The 22,091-nt window shown below is 40.5% G+C and overlaps 1 protein-coding gene across 3 annotated transcripts in view; it reads right to left on the bottom strand.

Moving 5' to 3' along the window:
- Positions 1-22,091, bottom strand: part of PC (pyruvate carboxylase) — a 629,184-nt gene that overhangs the window by 318,905 nt on the left and 288,188 nt on the right. For all 3 annotated transcript variants that reach the window (XM_063437445.1, XM_063437446.1, XM_063437447.1), the window contains one exon: positions 10,893-11,011. In XM_063437445.1, coding sequence (XP_063293515.1) covers positions 10,893-11,011 — 119 coding nt within the window. The remainder of the gene's footprint in view (positions 1-10,892; positions 11,012-22,091) is intronic.

Genomic DNA, 22,091 nt, shown 5'->3' with positions numbered 1-22,091 from the left:
AATTACACCTTGTAAACATGTTATTCCACAGCCCTTAAAAATATTTCTACCTCAAGGTTGTTTGAAACAAACAGTGTATCCTGACCTACTCATAGCTGGAAAAGATCAATATTTTGAAAACCTACTCCACCTTCAAACTAATAGACCTGAAGAGAAGACATCAGTCAGAGCATCAGCTTCTGAGGTCAAGAGATTAAGTCTGATCAACAACAGAAAATCAATACAGACATAGTGCAGAAGGCAGCTTCTGTGTCATATCACTTGTTATATTCTCAGTCAAGGCTAATAAATAATTACTTATGTGCAGCTCAAACAAAACAGCAATTACTACATTGTAACCAAGAGTGAAAATACACATTGTTAATAGAGGTTCAAAAATCAAAAGGTCCACCGGACCTGGTGGATGACTGGATAATAGGCTGAAAGAAGAAGAACCTATAAATGGGATTACAGGTAAGTAAGATAGGGTAGTTATAGAAATAGAAGTTTAGGCAATATGCCCTAAAGCAGGTTTACAGGAAACAGGGAAACCTATAAGAGAAATTATAGGTAACAGGCAAACATAATGTAACAGGACAGAAATAAACAGAATATAATAAAGGCTTAAGGAATGCAGGTTAATTCTAAATTTAGATGATCAGTCTCTTTTGTTTGGAGGTTGTACAGCAGTTACCAGATAGGTGGAACAGGTTTATCCAGGAGAGTTGCAATTAATAGGAAAGTTTGTAAAGTCCAGGCAGGGTAGGTCCAAAGCAATAAGGAATAATTAGGAAACAAAGTCCATTCTGAAATAAAGCAGGTTGTTTGGATGAATCAGGATGGGTTGAAGGTAATCAGATTTCAGCAGGTTCTCAGGTATCAGAATGAGCCAGGAACAGATGTCTTGTCTGTATTAGACCATTTACATATCAATGTTAGTAAGGTTTGGCCTCTTATAGCACAATTCAGATGATCATCTTCGGCAGGTGTGAGAGACTGAGCTTAGACTAGTGGTTAGGGAGGCCACTAGTGGTGGGAAAATGGTTTCGAAATAAATGAAACAGCAGAAAATAAATGTTTGGTTGTCAGGATAGGATCCTGGCACACTGCCCCACACATACACACTACCCCAATTACACCATCATACACACACACACACACACACAGTGTTCACACACTACACCCCTAGCCCAGACAACTGTATGAGTTGTTTTTTTCTAAAATTAAACCTCAGTATTCAGGTTTAATTGCCGTGTTGGTACTTTGAGGAAAAAAAAGTTGGGTTGTATTGCGGTTTGGGCACTTGGGCTCAAAAATGTTCGCCATCACTGCACTAGACTGACATTAAAAAGCATTCCCAAATTCAAAGCAACCTTGAAACTACAGAATTTAAAATAGATTTCACACAACCGAACGATGCTCTTGTCCTGCAGTTTTTATTATTCATCTAAAAATCTGCTTTCATATATATTGCAGACAGTGTCTATCAATTTTAAATGAAACACACATTTATTATAAATATGTTTTGCCACAATGTGGATTTCAAATTGCTTTTGAAAGAAGGAAGGTTAATCTGGCATGAACCTGTACAGAAAGAGTGTTTAGGGCAAGACTGTAAGGGAATTTTAAAGAAGTGTTATGACTGATTAATTAAGATCAATATAGATTTTATGTAACGTAACGGAAAACAAACATCTCAAAGCAAGTCTTAAGGCCAGAAAAATATGATTATAGGTTGAATGTATGACTGTTACATCAGATACATTGACCTTAGCCCTGCAGCTTTGTTTCAAAAATGTCCACAATTCTATGCCAGTCAAAAGGTTTGATGTCTCAGGAGATTTGTGGAAAAAAAAATTCCAACAAGAAAAAGAGGGGGCATGCTCTGTATTAGATCATTTAAAAATAAAAAATAAATATTAATTACTAGATATACCCTCAAAGAAAATATGCATGTCTCCTTTGGGGTTATATGAATTCTTGGCTTGGAACAGCCGCAGATCTTGTATTTGCAGCCACTGCAAGCCCTTCATTTCTTCCCCAACATAGACTCTCAATGAGCGTTATTAGGGCTTATTGAGATGTCTTTACAATTATCTGGGCAATTGCCTACCACTTGAGCTTAATAACTAAAATTTTGAGAACTTAAAAGGACCACCTTTTTGATCTTAAAGCTTATGTGGTTTGTGTGCTCTGAGTGTTTCTTTCATACATTTGTCTAGCCTGTGAACATTATTTTGTAGTGATGTACTATACTTTGGTTTCATGTACACTTTATTAAATTACCTTTTTATGCAAATTAACAGAAAAAAAAAGTCCTCAAAGCTCCTTTAAAGATATCTCTACAGACTATAAATCTATTCAATAATTTAAACGCAGAGGAGGTAGCAGTCACAGGGCACATTGTACTATAACTGATGAAGTATTGTAGTTTGTCTCGGATAATGCTCCCTAGTGGTTCTTGGTGATGCAGCACATAATACTTTAACTCAGAGTAAGAAAAGGCTGCAATTCCCCTTTAAAACATCCCATCAGTCTCCCTTTGTGTGCTTCTGGTCCCTATGAACTCTGGAGGAATGAATACCACTCCTCCTACTCTAGCCTCTGCCGCGGATCTGTGGAGTCCCTTATTAGTCATGAAAGACAGAGTGAGGCTCTCTGTGACTCATTATTACACTCACAAAGACCCGGGCACCAAGCAGGACTGGTGAAGGAGTGCAAGCGTGTATGGGATAGACATAAGGCTCTCCTAGATATAAGATAAGGCCAGGGACTGGCGTATTTACAAAATTGGGCAGACTAGATGGGCTGAATGGTACTTATCTGCCGTTACATTTTATGTTTCTATGTATCTCCTCCTCTCCAAGTTGCAGGCTTAAAATGGCCTAATTATAGCTCTCTCTTTATATCTAATCAGAGAGGCACACTGGTAGGGCCAGAGAGGGGTGTATTATGTTATCACCATGACAAGCACGTCCCCCCAAACGGAGCATATTACTCACATTGCTCTTCCAGCCCATGCGCTATAATAAAGAGCTCTTGCATGGGAAAAAAGACCCTTTGTAATGCACAGTGCCTTGTTTGCTTGTGACTTGTCTCTGGTGTCTCCATAAGTGGGATGCCAGAAGAAAAAAGGCTAGGAGAGAGTGCTGTGCATGTATTTAGTGGCTAATTGCACATGTATAAAGTGAGCGGCTTGTGTGTCAGGGATGTGTGTGTGTGTGTGTGTATGTATGTAGGTGGTTCAGTATGTGTCTGTAGTGGAACTAGTATATTCGTAAGGGATCCATAGTGTGCATATGGAAGGTAATCTGTGTGTCACGGATGTAGCGTGTGTCTGTAGGGGTTCTAGAAAGTTTCTAAGGGATCCCAAGTGTGTATAGGTTGTGCAGTGTATGTCTGTATGGGATCTAATGTGTGTGTCAGGGGTGTTGTGAGGGGTGCAGTGTGTGAGGGTAATATATATATGTGCATTGTAGCTCCCTAACATGGCAACCTAAATACAACAATCCTACATAAGGGCACATGTATAAAGGGGAGCTAGCTACTAAACATCTGAAAGTCCTTAAATTTGCTAATTAAGACAAAAATATGTATTTGTAATGCTGTTTCAGTTGCTTTATAGATAAACCTTTATTTTGCTTTCCTTATGAGAACAAATGGATCTGACAATTGTCCGATTCATTCATTCCAAAATCATTAATTTTCAGTAGTTTTGGATGATTCTGAATTATGAAATTCTTACAGAATTATACTAGTCTGAATGCATGTCTAGTACGTAAAGAGCAAAATTACCATTCTTAAAAGACTAAGGTGAATGCTCCCTTAAAGAAGGTTAAAAAATACAATCAATTAAGCAACCTCAGAATCTTGATTTTTACCAAATTAACACTGGTAATGTTGAAGTCCTCTCTTTAAAAAAAAAAAAAAAATGGCTTCCTTGAGTTATTTTTATGCAGTAATCTGATGCAAGATCATTAAGATTCAGAGTAATGAGTTGTAGCTTCCCTAACAAAACTCAGCAGATGTGAAGCCATATAAACCACTTTGGGGTTTGTTTGTTTTTCTTGTTTTTTTGTTTTTCTATCTTTCCATGGAAATGCAAGAGCTATTTCATTGCCAAGCCTTGCTGAGCAAAGAGACAATTTGTGCCTTATCCTTCTAATTAAGCAATAAAGCAGTGAAGATCTATAAACGAGATCTCTTAGTGTTCCTGGAGGGTAGTGGCACCATTTCATGGTTTGAAACATGGCATTTATTGTGAGTTCTGTGTCACATATTGCCACCAATAGTTCTGGATATTTCCTGTATTAATTACTAATCGTAAATTAGTAGGCATGTTTCATGTCCTCCCACTAATACACAGTAGCATAATATACTGGTAAAATAGAACATGTACTAAGGCACATTACCGAATGATGAAGAAAAAAAAAAAGTTAAAAATAAATAAATAAATTGTTTAAGGTTAGAAAACATAAAATGCGTTCTATTGTATGCATGCTTTTCGTCTTGAAAAGCTCAGCAACTTTGCAGTACAAAGAGCAGGTGCTGAGGCTATGGTTGACAAACGCTGACACAAAGAAAGGACAGTAGGCCTTACATCCAGCAAGTCACAGGCATCTGAGGCCCCCAGGCTCTCTCTGATGCCAAAGCTAGCTCATGGGAATCAATTCATTCCTGTGATAAGTGGGATAGCTAGAGGTTTACCAAGATATGCCTTGACGTGAAGTTTAACTAAATAAATAAATGCAACAGACATAGTTATAGAATGTAAAGAAATAACTACATGAAATAAATAAGCTGCATCACATGGTGATAGTATCTAGAGTAAGAAACCGGTAGTGAAGGATGTTCTAATTAACTCCTGTTTTCTACATTTACTTATTCTGAACAACATTGTAATCCTTCAAATATTAAAGTGATTTCATGTATGAATACACATCATATACCACTGCAGGCACAAGTACAATAGAGTGACATGCATAATATGGGAACAAAGGTACTGGTTGGGAAAAACTGTTTGTAGTTCCAGCAGATTGCAGATGTAGCTCATAACTTATTTACTACAATACTTGAAACATCTAGTGTTTCATACATACACAAATACATATATTAACAGAATGGGGGGGATGTGCTATCTCTAATGTAAAATGGTCTTTACTTGTCCTCATGCTGGGTAGAACAAAGATGTTGCCTGTGGTGCTTAATGGTTGGAGGTTTGTGATGAAATATGATTTTACAAGTTATCTGTTTCACATTTGAGCCAACATCACTTACTGCAGAACTGTCTAGACTATTTGCATAGATCTGTTGCCCTATAACTAGATACCAGATTTTCAAAAGGAGTCATTTTGGGAGTGTGCATGAGCAATAAAGTAGTGATGCTATGCTTTGATTAGTTCAGAAATGTGTCCGTTTATGATCGAAAGCAGTGCACTGCAGAAACTAACTAATCAGCCAGAGCATATTAAATATATTTAAAAACATTCCTAGGTATAAATAACATACCAGTTAGAAAAAAATAAGATTGTCAAAATATTTTCATGGTTTAATAACATACAAGAACTTGATATTAAAGGGACAATATAGGCACCCAGACCACTTCAGCTAATTGAAGTAGTCTGGGTGCTGTGTCCCTTTTGCACTTAGTGCTCCAGAAAAACTGCAATGTTTACATTGCAGCTCTAAGTCTGCCCTCTGTGGCTGTCTAACAGACAGCCACTAGAGGGCTTCCGGAATCCAAACGGACTTTTGGTCCGTTATCTGACGCTGGACATCCTCACGGACCTCCAGCGTCAGATTTTCCCCATAGGAAAGCATTGATTAATTGCCATTGCCGAGCATGCGCATTAGGTCTTCAATGCCGGCTGTGGGGGAGGAACGTGGGCGGAGCCTGATCCAGTGCCGAGGGACATCGGCGCTGGAATCAGGTAAGTGGCTGAAGGGGGGCACTCCAGGAGCCTATAGTGCCAGGAAAATGGCTTTGTTTTCCTGGCTCTATAGGATCCCTTTAACTGGCCAATAGTACATGGAAAGCAGACTTTAGATGCATGTGATTGAATATTCTCTTATGTACAACTAAAACAAACAAAATGGCAAAACCTCCTTCTGATCTGTAACATAAAATTAACAGGATTTTGTGCACAGGTACCGTGTATACTCGAGTATAAGCCGACCCGAATATAAGCCGAGGCCCCTAATTTTACCCCAAAAAACTGGGAAAACTTATTGACTCGAGTATAAGACTAGGGTGGGAAATGCAGCAGCTGCTGGTAAATTTCTAAATAAAATTAGATCCTTAAAAAATTATATTAATTGAATATTTATTTACAGTGTGTGTGTGTATGAGAATGCAGCGTGTGTGTATGAGAATGCAGCGTGTGTGTATGAGAATGCAGTGTGTATGAGAATGCAGTGTGTATGAGTGCAGTGTGTGTATATGAGTGCAGTGTGTGTATGAGTGCAGTGTGTGTATGAGTGCAGTGTGTGTATGAGTGCAGTGTGTGTATGAGTGCAGTGTGTGTGTATGAGAATGCTGTGTATGAGTGCAGTGTGTGTATGAGTGCAGTGTGTGTGTATGAGAGCAGTGTGTGTGTATGAATGCAGTGTGTGTGTATGAATGCAGTGTGTGTGTATGAATGCAGTGTGTGTGTATGAATGCAGTGTGTGTGTATGAATGCGGTGTGTGTGTATGAATGCAGTGTGTGCATGAATGCAGTGTGTGCATGAATGCAGTGTGTGCATGAATGCAGTGTGTGCATGAATGCAGTGTGTGTGTGTATGAGTGCAGTGTGTGTGTGTATGAGTGCAGTGTGTGTATGAGTGCAGTGTGTGTATGTGTGTGTGTAATGCAGAGTGTGATGCAGAGCCTTGGTGGGGGGTGGGCATTTTTATTTTTTAATTATTATTTTAATATTTTTTTGTTTCATTACATTTTTTTATTATTATTTTTTTATTTTATTATTTTTTTTATTTTATTATTATTTTATTATTTTTATTTTTTTTATTATTATTAATATATATACACACATTTTTTCGTCCCCCCTCCCTGCTTGCTAGCTGGCCAGGGAGGGGGGCTCTCCTTCCCTGGTGGTCCAGTGGATGGGCACTGTGGGGGCTGCAGAGAGATGTTACTTACCTTTCCTGCAGCTCCTGTCAGCTCCCTCCTCCTCCGCCGGTCCGTTCAGCACCTCGGTCAGCTCCCAGTGTAAATCTCGCGAGAGCCGCAGCTCTCGCGAGATTTACACTGTGAGCTGACAGAAGAGCTGAACGGACCGGCGGAGGAGGAGGGAGCTGACAGGAGCTGCAGGAAAGGTAAGTAACATCTCTCTGCAGCCCCCACAGCCCCCAGTCTGTATTATGGCAATGCAAATTGCCATAATACAGACAATTGACTCGAGTATAAGCCGAGTTGGGGTTTTTCAGCACAAAAAATGTGCTGAAAAACTCGGCTTATACTCGAGTATATACGGTAAGTTGAGTCTTGAGTTGAGTCTTGCCAACTTCAGTCATGTATACTACCAAGAGCAGAGCATCCTACAACAGAACCTAGATAGGGAGCTGGGAATAAGAACAAACGAGTTACCTGCGCACTAGCCCAAATCCCTATACATATTTAAATTAATGGAGGTCATTTAGTGTAGCGGGACCTGGGTAACTCGGTTGGTTACCCCCGCTATTAATGTATTACGAGACCCATTTCCCCTCAGTAACTGGACGACACATGGTTCCAGGGGTACAACGTTTGACAATCTTTATTTGGGCACACAGCTTTTTAAGCACAGACCCCCCCCCCCCCACAGGGGATCTCCATGCCAAACAGCACAAACCAAGGCAGTAAAAGGACTGGGAGATACCACTAGTATGCAGGGACACACACCTAACAACACATTACATACGGGGGGAGGGGGGGTACACTTTGAGGCTTGGCACCCCGGGAAGGGGTTACAGCAGGGGTCCTCAAACTGTGGCCCTCCAGATGTTGCTGAACTACAACTCCCATGATTCTTTAAATTACATAGATAGCCAGAGAATCATGGGAGTTGTTCACCAACATCGGGGGGGGGGGCAGAGTTTGAGGACCCCTGGGTAACAGGCTTGAAACTTTAGTCGCTAGATAGCCCCGGGTTCTATCTGGGATCCCTGCAAAAAGTGGGGCAATTGGATGTACAGAGCCCGAGATATCCGTCTCCAAAGTCTGGGGCTCGAGGCTCTGTACATCCCCGAAATCAGTTGCATGGTGTTGCTTGGTTTAGTACGGTAAATTCAAACCTAAACCAAGCAACGACCAATAAACTGAAAGGGCGCAAACCAACTTGCGCCAATCAGCACTTGGGGGAGGAAGGAGTTTTGCCGCTTAATCCAAAGAGTGGGTGCAAAACTCTGTTGTACTAATCAGCGTTCAGGGAGGCGAGAGGGTTTCGCTGCCCAATCAGAAGAGAGGGCTCGAAACCCGAGTGCACCAATCTGCTGAGAGACGCGAACCTAATTTGCCCCAACCAGCGCTCAGGGAGGAGAAAGGTTTCACTGCCCAATCAGGAGGAAGGGCAAAAACCCGTTTGAATGGGTGCTCCTCTTTGCAGTGACCAATCAGCGCTCCACTGTGCCGACCAACCAGGAGAATGGCGCAAACCCAGTTGAACGGGCTCTCCCTCTTCCATTGGCACAAACTTCCACATGAACCCGAGGTCCTGCGGCCCTGAGACTGACTCACAGCTCCAGGGATTCCCTATTGGCGCGTGTCCTTATCTCTCTCCGGTGGATACTCCAGTCTGGTATCCACCTGAGCAAGCGCTTTCCGGGGCAGCCACGAGCCTCAGGTACCAGGTAGGGGTGGAAGGAGTGATTATGGCTCTGTTGGGAGCGGGTAAGACTATCTTCGACCCTGGGATCGACAATAGTGCGCGAAGGCCGGTTCGGGATGCGAATGTTCCCCCTGGTGGGCGTTCGGTGATACAAACCGACGGCCACCCAGGGGAGTCACGCGTTAGTGAGGTGTGAACGTTCGAACCAAATGTTCTAAATGGAGTATCAGGGTGGTCCAGTCCATGGGAATCCATGCGCCGGAGCGCCCCTGTTGGTTGAAGTTGGTAGTCTGCGATTTCCACATCTCGCTAGTGAGGTGTTAACATTCTAACTAAACATTCTAAATGGGGTATCGGGGTGGCCCGGTGCATGGGGGAACCGTGCGCCGGAGTGCCCCCATGTGGTTAAAAAAGTAATTTGCATGATTTAATGTGAAAATTCAGGAAAGGGGGACAATTACAAGGGAAACCATACACTCTAGGAGAGTACATCCACACATAGGAAAGGGCAATTTACAGTTAGGCAGTGGTCCCACCACATTTAGTATCTTTCCTAATTAAATACTTTGTTGTTAAAAATGACAGAAAATGGGGAACAACCACAAAGCCTTAGTTTATTGATAAAATAAACATTTCACTAGAGATAAGACTTAGCAGGGCATCTCATTGTGCATGCAGAAGAAGGTCTTAAGGAAGATCATGTGGCTTTGAAGACTCTACTATAGTCCCTAAGAGGTGGCAGAGTGACCAGATTTGTTTCAAACATTTAGCTGTTAAGAGATAAATTGAGGAAAAAAACCATAGCTTCAATTTCTGTTCATGGGTACTTTACCTAAATTTGTAAATAAACGTAAAATATATACAAACACAAAAAAATAAGCCCTGCGCTCAAACTCACTACTCACGGGTGGCAACAATCACTATAGTATACATCAGCCCCAATACATATAATAAAAAAACTAAAACAATTATTTGTGTGCTATCCCTATTCCCTGTGAAAATTTTAATAATTGTAGGTTTTTAGTATCACTCCAGTGGCCACTAAAGTGTAAGCTTACCTGCTATGTCAAGGCAAACCTCTTTGGGATTTGGGATAGAATGCAAGTAACCAGTTTTTTTTTGTGTGTGTTTTTATGTCAAAGTAAGCCACCAACATAAGTTGAACCAAATGGTTTTGGCAGCCTGATTTACTTTATTGGGTAGCGCTAAAATATAGCTATAATACTTACATGATAAACTTAAGAATGGACCTATTATAACATTAGACATTCAGAACAATGGTATAATATTAGATTCAAAGATAAAGTAGAATTTAGATTTAAGAATTTGTGTGTATAGGAATTGACACTGTAAAAATGCATTGCAGAGGGAGAAAACTGTACACAAGTTTATGTACTGGCATGCTGAATTTGTCTTTGGTTATGTTTTATTACATAATGGAAAATTAAAGTAAAAAATGTTTTAAAAAAAATGTGAGTGACTTTTCCTCTCACAAAAATATAGAAAATAAAACGTAATAGATTGGCAAGTGTCATATAGTATTTGTAAAAACACACATATCAATTGGCAAGCAACTTAGGCCAGTATGGTATTGTCATGTATAAAATAGGGGCATTAATTATCTGGATCTATAAATCACTGGTAAGACCACACCTTAAATAGGCTGTGAAATTTTGGGCATCTGTTCTAAAGGAGAATATTATGACCCTAGAAAAACTGCAAAGGCAGGCTACGAAATTAATAAAAGTAATGGATCATTTTAGTTATGAAGAAAGATTAACAAATGTAAATCTCTTTAGTTCGGAAAAATATCTAAGGCAAAGGTTATCATTAAGAACAAAAAGAATGTGGAATTTTCTGCCTGAACAGATTGTTGCATCACAGTCTATACAGATTTTTAAACAGCAATTGGATAAATACATGCAAAAACATAATATTCGGTGATATAATTTTTAATTAGTGGTGGTAAGAGCTTCTTGATCCAAGAAAAATGCCATTCTGGGATCAAGAAGTAACGTGTTCCAGACAACATGCAATTGATATCAGTAGTCACAATGTCTGCATATTTGTCGCATTTAATTTGTGTTTAACATGAATGGCTTTACTTACTCTGTGATCTCTTCTGTCACAGTATGCTCCACCTGCAGCCTAGAGTTCACCTCTATAAAATAATGTTTGCCATGTTTATCCACCAGGAATTCCACTGTACCAGCATTCTCATAACCAACCTACAGCAAATGAGACAAGGAGATCATAAAACGGTTTATAAAACACATTTTGTACATTCACAGACTTGCTACTGATACACAAACTCACTATGATAATCAAGTAGTCTTCTCAGTGACCCCTCTATGAAGTCTTACAGGACTAATTAATGTGTGAAAATTCCAATAGAATTTCCAATTTAAAGAAAATAGGCAAATTAGAAAATATCTCGAATATAGCCATGCTTCCAGTTTGATAACTGTGGCCTTAAATTTTAAATGCACTTTGCATTCTCTCACTTTGGTGAATAAACATGTTAGTGACCATGTATCAATAATCCTCAGGTAAAAGACCTTGCTCATATATTTGGGGCATTCTGAAGAGATCATAGTACATATCACACTATACATTCTCTCTGCCATCACCATTCATGTTACCTTACTGGTCTCATTTTCCTATTCTAACTTTAGATTTTTTTTATAAATCTTTATTTTTCAGTGCCAGTTCAATATTACAAGTTTGAAATATGCCACAACAGCAATCGTACAAAACGTTTCAACAATCAATATATACTGCCATTGGGGCTAGGAGCTGGTTCTGGTACGGGGGTTGCGCTATGAAACCACCTGTCCCCTTTAGTCGTGGGGAGGCATAGGTGAATGTACTAGGGTAGGGACTAGGGGTTTGAGTATCGTCTATGTGTGGGTGGTCTATAACCCAAGATATTTGTGTCTGAGCCGTGTTGAGATGGGGTTCTCGAAGATGGTGGTGGTCTGTGTGAGTGAAAGTTTGTACCCTTCAGGGCGTAATGTGTTCCAACGGTTGCTACGTCTCTTAACCCTGAGACATTGGGGGGGGGGGGGTTTACGGCAGTCTGCTGCCGTGTTGCCTTAAAGGCACAGGGTCAATTATGACCTAACGTCGTTAGAGAGAAGGAGCTGACTGTAAACAGGTTAAACATAACTCAGTATGGTACGTTAGACAGGAGAGTAAAGCATAGAAAAACTTTAACAATAACAAGAACTGGAGGTCTGGTATTTGAACAGTCCAGGTTTCAGGGAACTGGTTCTGGATGCGAGTTGTCTTCTCCGGTAGCGTTGTTGGAGATTCCCAGTGTGTTCAGCAAGGCCTGCCCTTCTTTCCCGTTGGCGATTCTGTAGTGTTGCTCACCTTTGGTCACCCAGAGCGTTCTGGGGGTTGCCCATCTATATATCAAACCCGCTGTGCGCAGGGTGGTGGTTACGGTCTGCAAACTCTTGCGCCATGCTAGTGTGTCTCTGCATAAGTCCTGAAAGAACGTGATTTGGTGAGTTTCAAAGTCATATGGCGTTTTCCCTTTTATGGCCGGTGTTAGGGCTATTTTATCTGTGACGGTTTGGCAGCGTAGGATTATGTCACGTGAGGCCGACTTGGGTGCCTTTTGGGGTTTAGCAATGCGGTATACCCAGTCAAATGTAAAATGCTTCGCCTGCTTGTTAGGAATGAGCGAGGCCACCAAGCGTCTTACAAAATGGGGTAGTTCGTCCAAAGGTATTGACTCTGGGACCCCCCTGATCTTGATATTTTTCCTCCTACCCCTATCATCAAGGATGTTTACTTGCCTGGCGACAGAAGCTTGTGTTGTTTGCAACTGGGCCACCTTGTCTGTCAGTGAGTTCAGGGCTTGGCTCAGGTCTTTCACTTTTTTTTCCGTAGTCTGTGTTCGGGCCGACAATGTCTGTACCTCTGCTGCCAGCCCCTTCAGGTCAGCTTGCCACATGATTTGCAGGTTACTTTGGAGTCCCATTAACATGGTCTGGATGTCCATTTTCGTCGCTGGGGTTATTCCACTATGTGCTTGTGCATTTGAGGTGCCCGCAGTGGTCTCAGCAGTGCTGTGTATTGAGTCCTCATCGTCAGACCTCTTAGGTGAGGTTGCCTTGGGAGCCTGGGCCTGTGCGGGCGGATGGTGCTGCAGCATGCCGCTGATGTCCCTGTTATGTGTGGGGGTACTTGCAGTCAGTTTGTTGGACCTCCATCCCATATCTGCAGTTACCGGGGAGTCTACCTCTGTTAATTGCGGGCTTTGTTCCAGCCACGTTGTCAGCTCCCTGGTGAGGTATTGGTCGCGCGTGCGATAGGCCCCTTGCCCCTTGCTCCGGCGTTTCGTGCCCGACGGCTGAAAAAAAGGCATCTGCATGTTCAGCAGGGTGCTCAGACGCTGTGCCCGTCGTTGGTTTAGGTCGATGGGTTTCAGGTATGCCCGTTTTTTGGGGTCTTTAGTGCCAGTCGTGTAGAGCGCTCAGAAATGGCGACTGCCTCGGTGCGCCGTTGGCTCCGCCCCCTTTCTTTTACCTTTAGATTTTAAGCACCACAGGTGCTGTTTATATTGTATTGTTTTCCCAACTATACAGCGCTGCGGAATATGTTGACGCTTTATAAAGGCCAATAATAAATAAATCATTTAATCCAGAAAAAAAAAATACAACATGCTGGGCAAATGAATGAAAAATTCAGTCAAACTTGGAATTGATCATACAAATATAGACAGGGTGGAGTATATAGCATATAGTTTCTGAACGCTTGAATCCTTAAACCCTAAAACATCACAATGTGATCTTCATAAACTGAAGACTATCCCTGAAAATGCCATGGCATCAAAGGGAGAAAAGGGAAAAAAAAATACTAAAGTGACGCAAAGTTCCTAAGCTACTAAATTTTGTAAAAAATTTTAAAAATATTCTCATAAATGAGACATTTGATTGCGAATTTAGACAATCCAGATATCATTCCTGTTATATCCAGATGGGAAAAAGATCTAGGAATTAACATTGATAAAAATGAGTGGAACAAAATCTTAACCAAAACGTCCTCTATAGTCCATTTTTTAAACTTTAGAGAAAAAGATTTTCAATGCTTTCCTATGGGGAAATGAGCGAGGCTGGAGGTCTTCACACAGCGTGAGGACGTCCAGCGACGCTCTAGCAAAGAAAAACTTTGCTAGAAATCAGGAAGTTCCCTCTAGTGGCTGTCTAGTAGACAGCCACTAGAGGTGGAGTTAAACCTGCAAGGTAATTATTGCAGTTTATAAAAAAAAAACTGCAATAATTACAGTTGCTGGGATAGGAGTAGTGGGAGTTGGCACCCAGACCACTCCAATGGGCAGAAGTGGTCTGGGTGCCTGGAGAGACCCTTTAAAGCCATTACCTGGGTTTTCGAAGTTATTCCTAAATGAATAAGTGTTGTGATAGCATAAAACATAAGGCACTGCGTTGACACGGCTCTTATGACATATGATGTTACTCTAGTTTATTGTTTATGTTGACGCTATTTTTCCTCGGCGGAGATAATCTCACTGATAGCTCACGACGGACCAACTATAGACATCGACCCCAACTGTTTGACATTACACGTTCAGTATGGCTCACACCCACACGACATGACACTAAACCCACGCAAAAGGCCATCAAATCCAAGACAGAGTAGTTCGACAAACATGTAACAGGGCGACAAGTACACTCTCAACAAAACCCCCTCCCACAACTCCCATGGTTAGGAGTTTCTCACCCAAGGCATAGCACACAATCATAAAGGAGAAGCTGTGACCGAATATCCACACACTTCAGAAGTCACACAACTGTGCCCACTCACTTCTATGCCAACACTCACATTCAACACATTTACACCCAAAAGTGCCATAACCACGGACGCACCCCTTCTTCTATGGCCCTCCAGCACACGGGACAAGGACACTAGGACTGACTAGGCGACCCACACTTATGTCTACATATATGTCACACATAGCAGAACCTAGATCCAAGTTTTTTCAAGCATGTTAATTTTTTTTTTTAAAAACGGTGCAGACGCACATAATGTTATTCTCATACAATAATTGTATATCAGAATTACTATTACACAACATAATGTTTATTGTATGGCTTATGCAACACACTGCAAAAATAAATAATTAAAAAAAAAACATAAGGCACTGTTATCTTTATGTCTGCAGTTTGTATTGAATTCTATGCAGTTTATATTTTTTTATTTGATGAATAAAGGGGACACTTATTTTGGAAGAAACTTTAGCTTAATGACACAACTTTGGTGTATAGATCATGCAACAGCAGTCTCACTGCACAATTATCCGCCATTTAGGAGTTAAATCACATTGTTTATATAGCTCTAATCATACCTCCCTGCATGAGACCTGCACAACCTTTTTAAACACTTCCTGTAAACAGTCATCTAATGTTCACATTTCCTTTATTGCTCATTCTGTACAAGTTAGAACGTCTTATTTGTTAATAATCTTCTAGACCCTACAGGAACCTTCTGTTTGTGATTAAAGGGACACTATAGTCAGCTTAACTGAATTTGTTCGGGTGAGTAGAATCATTACCTTCAGGCTCTTTGCTGTAAACACTGTATTTTGAGAGAAAATGCAGTGTTTACATTACAGCCTAGTGATAACTTCACTGGTCACTCTTCAGATGGCTGTGCCTGGGTCATGACTGCCTAAAATGCATCCAAACATTCAGTGTCTCCTCCCTCTGCATGTAGACACTGTACTTTCCTCATAGAGATTCATTGATTCAATTCATCTCTATGAGGAGATGCTGATTAGCCAGGGCTGTGTTTGAATCATAATGGCTTTGCCCCTGATCGGCCTCTTTGTCAGTTCAGCCAATCCTACAGCATGCAGATCTACAGCTTCTGGCTTGAATACAGTAACATTTTTCTATATTTATGGAGGCATGAGGGGCCCAGGGGGGCTAGATGGTGGTTTTAACACTATAGGGTCAGGAATACATGTTTGTGTTCCTGACCCTATAGTGATCCTTTAAAATTCATATTTATAAATCAGTAGATAAAAAAAAACTTCTAATGCAAGTTAACACCTGACTGGAAATGAAACCATTTTTACTTTTCATGCAGGCTGTGACAGTAACAGTCAGAGGAGGTGTAGCTGGGACTGCATAGACAGAAGTAAAGGTTACTTAAGTCTTAAATGGCAGAGAATTTAGCAGTAAAACTCAAGTGGCGTGTTCTGTACACCAAAACTGCTTAAATTGAGCTTAAGTTATTTTAGTGCCTTTAGGATTCCTCTAAGTGGTATTTAAAGCTGTCAGCCTGACCCCATTTTGTGGTCTCCAGGTGCTTGGTCCAAATATGAACAAGAATAAGTGAGCATATTGTTTGTCATTGTGTTCAAACTTAATATGATGAATTATCTTACGGTCCTATTTACTATACTAAAATACACAATTTTAACATCTACCACCACTTTCTACTAGCTCAGGTAAATGTGGCCAAGTATATATTATAACTAAATCATGCATGTGCTAAAGAGCAACTAGATATTCAAAGTTAATGACTAGTTATTTTTTGATAATTAGGTTCTAATTGCTATCTAGTAACCCAGAAACAAGTTAAACACGAAGAAAGGCAACAAATATGGCACATTTAAATGGAATTGATTAAGATATGACAGCATATACATTACTAATAAATTGGCAATCCAAGCACCTTCACTAGAGCTTGCTGTAGAAGTTCTGATGCTAGAAGTGCCTGGCACTAATCCCAATTTATTTAGGCTTTCATTAAGATCATGGATATTGGTTATGCTCAGTCTATGTTTCTTTGGATGCACATGTAAATGGACTCTAAGCACCAGAACCTTGATTTTAATGGTGTGGTTTTGTTGCATAATCCCGTAACAAATGTAAATATTGGCATTCCTGAGAAATGCCAATGTTAGAGGCATTTTTTTTTTTTACAAATGTAATCTAAGTTGCTGTTAGCCACAAGAGTCATTTCCTCATTAAAGGGACTCCATGACTAAACCAACTATCTTAAAGGGACACTATAGTCACCAGCACAACTACAGCTTAATGTAGTTGTTCTGGTGAGTATAATCATTGCCTTCAGGCATTTTTCATGCAAACGCTGCATTTTTAGAGAAAAGGCAGTGCCCCTAGGGAGACCTCCAAGTGACTACTTCTCTGATGGGCCTGAAGGCGCTTCCTGGCTCAGTGCTGCACAGTAGGCAGCACTGCCGTTCAGCATCTCCACGCTCTGCATGGGGACACTGAATTTCCCTCAGAGATGCATCTCTATGAAGAAGTGCTGAATGGCCAAAATGGCATTTGGCCCCGCCACCATCCCGCCTCCTTGCTGATTTTAGCCAATCTAATGCGTTCCCTCTTCCACCAGCAGCCAGGTAAACAAGGATCACTCCAGACACACCCTCTGTGTTGTGCAGGACAAATAGGTAAACTTTTGTTTTAAAGAATATTTGTCATTTTCGAGGGTCTTTGCATATTTTGGATAGGACTGATGTGGGTCCGGTGGCCACGGGGTTCAGGGTAAGTGAAGTTTACTTACCTAAGTGTCCATCAAGTGGCCCTATTTACATGGGCTATATGCCCCTCAGCATGCGTGCCCTGGTGCGCCTGCACTGGTTTTGGTTCCGCCACGGTCTCCTTCAGCTCAATTGCAATAGGGTATGCACAACCCTTAATGCAGAAGTTATGTTGTTCCAATGAAGCATAAATCAGAGCACAAAAGCTCAGAATTTAGGCTTTCAAGTACACAAGACACCAAAACCTCCTTAAGATCTAAAACAAAGCATGTTTATACCTGTGTGATCTAGGTATGAGGTGGAAAACAGCAGCATAAGGAGAACTAAAGTGTGCAAGCAATGCTGTACAAATAACATTAAATCAATTTGACAGCAGGGGTTGTCTCATTGTCACTTACAAAAACAGTTTAGGTAAAATTAAGGAACAAAGACCTGATCTCATAACTGTGCCTTACAATATAGGTGTTTGGGTATAGCTTTAAGCAAACATTTTCTTAAATATTAGTCTAATTCTGATGTTTAACCAATGTCTGCATTACATTTGTAAAATTTGTGCACATTTCCAGTTTGACACCTGTCCGAATTTATGCTGCGTGGGAGTAACGGTATGCCAGATAAGAGCAACAGCTGACTGGTGGACCTCCAACGTAAGTCTAGGAGACTCTCCCCTCTGATGAGTTGTGGGCGAAACGCGCGTCAGGGGCACTCAGGGACAAGACATTTACTAAACATGAATCATCTGTATTTTTGGAACCATGCCTAGCTTGTGCCCTGAGTTATACCTTTTAAAACCGTCATTGCCATTTAAACAATGAGGGCTTTTTTCTTTATATATTTCTAGTTATCTTGCTAGTCCAATTATCTATTAAAATAGGAAGCACTTTTTCGTTCCCACAGCAATCACGGTTTTCTCTCCAAGGTGGTATTATTGAAAATCTCTGTACTTTGTAACATTGTATTTGATATACCCTTATTTGTAACCACACGTAGGGATATCAACTTTCACCTAGTAATCTCAGAATGGTTACATTGTATCGGACAGGCAACGATTTAACTTCGTTAACTATTCTTGCACGCTCTATTCAGTAACCACATTTATTCTGATCACAGGGGATTACAAAACTTTCGTTTTGCATATATATTACGGGAAAGGTTCTGAAAACTTTAGAACAGAACCTCCCCATATTCTATCTTTTCAGTCTTTCGATCTGATGCACATTTATTTACTGTTTAAGCATTTTGGAAAAGGATTCTGAATAATTCTCTGAATAATCCTTGGAATTCACCTAGAAAATAGTCAATCACAATACATTGATGCTAAATATTTTGTTTGCATACAATTGTACCGGCTGAACTGATTAGAAAAAGCTTCTGAATATTTCCCTTTTTCAATTACAGCACTAGTACCTCCAAAACCTGATGATAGAGACAACTTAGTTGCATGTTTATTTACTTTTTAGTTTGAGCTGACCTAAAAAGGATTTAGAACACAATTCTGGGACTTATTTACTAAATATTTTATCTCAGCATATTGATATGCAATAGGGATTTGAGGTTATTTAACCCTTCTATTTAAAATCCGTTTTTCCCTTTCAAATACAGCATCAGTACTTCCAGGATCACATATATAAAATTCAACAATGGATGGATCCTGGTTGCACATTTATTTAATTTTCATTTTTGAGCTGATTTGAAAAGGATTTAGAATAATTTCTGGGTCTTATCTACTAAACAGTTAATCTCAGTACATTGGTATTAAATATTTATTTATATAGATTTTATAACCGGATATTCTCTCTCTGTTAATTTAACAATCTTAACTGAACTATTAAAAGTTATATTTAAAAGATAGGACACTCTCCCCTTTTTCGTTTGTTTTTCACTTTGTTCTATGGGTTAACCCCTTCATTGAGTGTTCCACTAGCTTCCTTTCTCTCTCTTTCTTTAGTTCTAAGTCTAGGAGAGCTTACACCGGGGGGAGGGGAACAATAGGTCCCCCACCCTTACTTATGGTGCCCACCTGCTGGCAATGGGTGGGGGCTGGTGAGGAACAATAGGTTTCCCTCCCTTTATTACTTAGGGCCCTCACCCGCCAGCAATAGGTGTAGGCTGTGGGTGTACCCTAGGTCCTTGTTTAGTTTCATAGCTCCCACTTGCGGGGCATGAGAGGGGGCTGGAGGGGGAAACTATGTCCCCTCCCTGTTTATTATTATTATTATTACCAATTATTAACCGTTTAATAGACATGCCCCTACTCACAGCACAGCAAGTAGGGACAGAAGAGATAACCTCCCTTATTCAATACTAAGTGATTTTTACTTAGTATTAGTAAAGTTGCTTGATTGGCATTATATGGAAATCACACAGGGTATCAATTTAAGGGGCTCTCTCTTCAACAGCTGCAAGATGCAGCCGCAACATGGATCAAGCCAAAAATAATGCCCAAATTTCATCCTAACATAAATTGACAATCTGTCCACATTCTGTTTGAATGAAATTCAATAATTTTGCCGGCGTCCTTGTCCACGTGACAGGACGTTCGGGAATAGTCAATTTAGGCATCATGAGAATATAGACAAGGGGGAGTATTAAGGGAAAACTTTCTTTTGCACAGGAAATTAAGCAAACGTAAGCTCCTTGTGTCAGAAAAAGTCAGACGTAGGAAAAATACATAAGAAAAAATAGTCCCTACTTTATATTCTATTTTAAAGAAACCTGGATCTGAAATAAAGAAAAGAAGAACAGATCCTGAAAGAGGCCTGATTTAATCGCGCTTCCAAAATTTATATTTTCTATTCATTTTGCCCAGTTAATGTGGAATGCATATTGAACCTTAACTTCATACTTGCTGCTTTGGCACAACGCCGTGGAGTCAAAACGTGCTGAAAGATTTACAAACACTTTCAGAGAAAAGATCACCGAAAGACTGGTAATTAAGGTTTCCATACATTCTAACACTGAAAAGCAATACTAGTATAGACAGTTCATGCGAAAGCAAATATTAAGAAAAATCATCAAGAATCTAAATCCACAGACATTAGAATGGTGTACCTCCACTTTCAATTGAAGAATATGATACACTTTAGAGATATATAAATTCTTGTCTAAATGGGCAATTCCTTCAAGAAGGTCCTTGGGGTATGTGTTGTAATGGTATGTTTGGCCACTACTAGTGTAATTCATTACCTTGCTAGTTCTTTCAGAGCTTTTTTTGAAGAGGCTTCCCTAAAAGAAACTGAAATGATGTGAATAGATCCCTCATTATTCCACCTGTAATTTTTTTTTTTTCATAACACAGTTGTGTACAAATACTCATCCTTTATTGTTTAATAATGCCTGCTGTGATAACTTATGTGATAACCTTATGAGTAAAGCTATTAATTATGCAGACTCTATTCTATGCACTATAACTATTTCCATGGTTTTCAAAGTGTTGCTAAGAAACATTTTTTTTTTAAGTTGAAAATGGCCTTAACCTCAACTTTTTGAAAAGCATGGTCATATTGTACATATGCATTTCTTTAAGACTGAATTTCAGTTAAACACTCCTTATATACAATTTCAGATGTGTTTAGCAAGGAAACCTTCCTAGTAGGATTAATCTGAACATTTAATTTGGTTGTAAAATATGCAATGGGCACCCCCCTTCAATCCAATTGTAGGTGCTGATCTAAATAATACCTTGGAGATTTAAAGGTGTATCCAACTTTTGACTTCTACAGCAAACAGTGTTGTAATGATAGAAGACAAAGGTACCATCTGTCCTGTTGTGGAGTAGAGGAATTCAATTTTCATTTCTTAATTTTTTACCTCAAATCTTTAACTATTAGACACATTTTCTTGATTGGTTGTTTACAAGGTCTTACACACTTTGATAAACTAGTTTACGTTTCAGTTTTGTTGAATATAGAATAAACCAGTGTTTCCCAGCCTTGTCTTCAAGCCTTCTTTAAAGGACCACTATAGTGCCAGGAAAACATACTCGTTTTCCTGGCACTATAGTGCCCTGAGGGTGCCCCCACCCTCAGTGACCCCCTCCCGCCAGGCTCTGGGGAGAGTAAAGGGTTAAAACTTAACTTTATTCCAGCGCCGGGCGGGGAGCTCTCCTCCTCCTCTCCGCCTCCGATCCTCCCTTTCAGCTGGTCTCAAAGGAAAGCATTTACAATGCTTTCCTATGGACGCTTGCGTGCTCTCACTGATTTTCACAGTGAGAATCACGCAAGCGCCTCTAGCGGCTGTCAGTGAGACAACCACTAGAGGATTTGGAGGCTGGATTAACCCTATTATAAACATAGCAGTTTCTCTGAAACTGCTATGTTTCTAAAAAAAAAAAAGGGTTAATCCTAGAGGGACCTGGCAACCAGACCACTTCATTAAGCTGAAGTGGTCTGGGTGCCTAGAGTGGTCCTTTAACTCTTGAGAAGAGCTGAAAGAGCTGACTTAAAGGAACACTATAGTGTCTGGCCCATGGAGGCACACAGCGGGGCCGGCGCTCGGATAGCGCTGGCCCTGCAGGGGCCAGCTGAGGAGATCCTGTGATCTCCCCTGCCAGCCTCGGGCATTTGCCCGGTATGCCCGATGGCCAGTCCGGGCCTGCCTCAAACTATAGTGTTGGAGTGGCTGTGACGAAGTGCCCTTCGCCACTTGTTCTTGGAGAGGACCATTGGCTAGCCTTTTACCCTGTGACTATGGCCCTGGTGTGTATTGCCCTTTAAGAACCCAATTGGGGCATATTGAGACTTGGCACAGTCCCCTTTTTAAAC

This window comes from Pelobates fuscus, chromosome 12 (assembly GCF_036172605.1).
Source record: "Pelobates fuscus isolate aPelFus1 chromosome 12, aPelFus1.pri, whole genome shotgun sequence".
NCBI lineage: Eukaryota > Metazoa > Chordata > Amphibia > Anura > Pelobatidae > Pelobates > Pelobates fuscus.
This window is presented reverse-complemented; position numbering and strand designations above follow the sequence as displayed.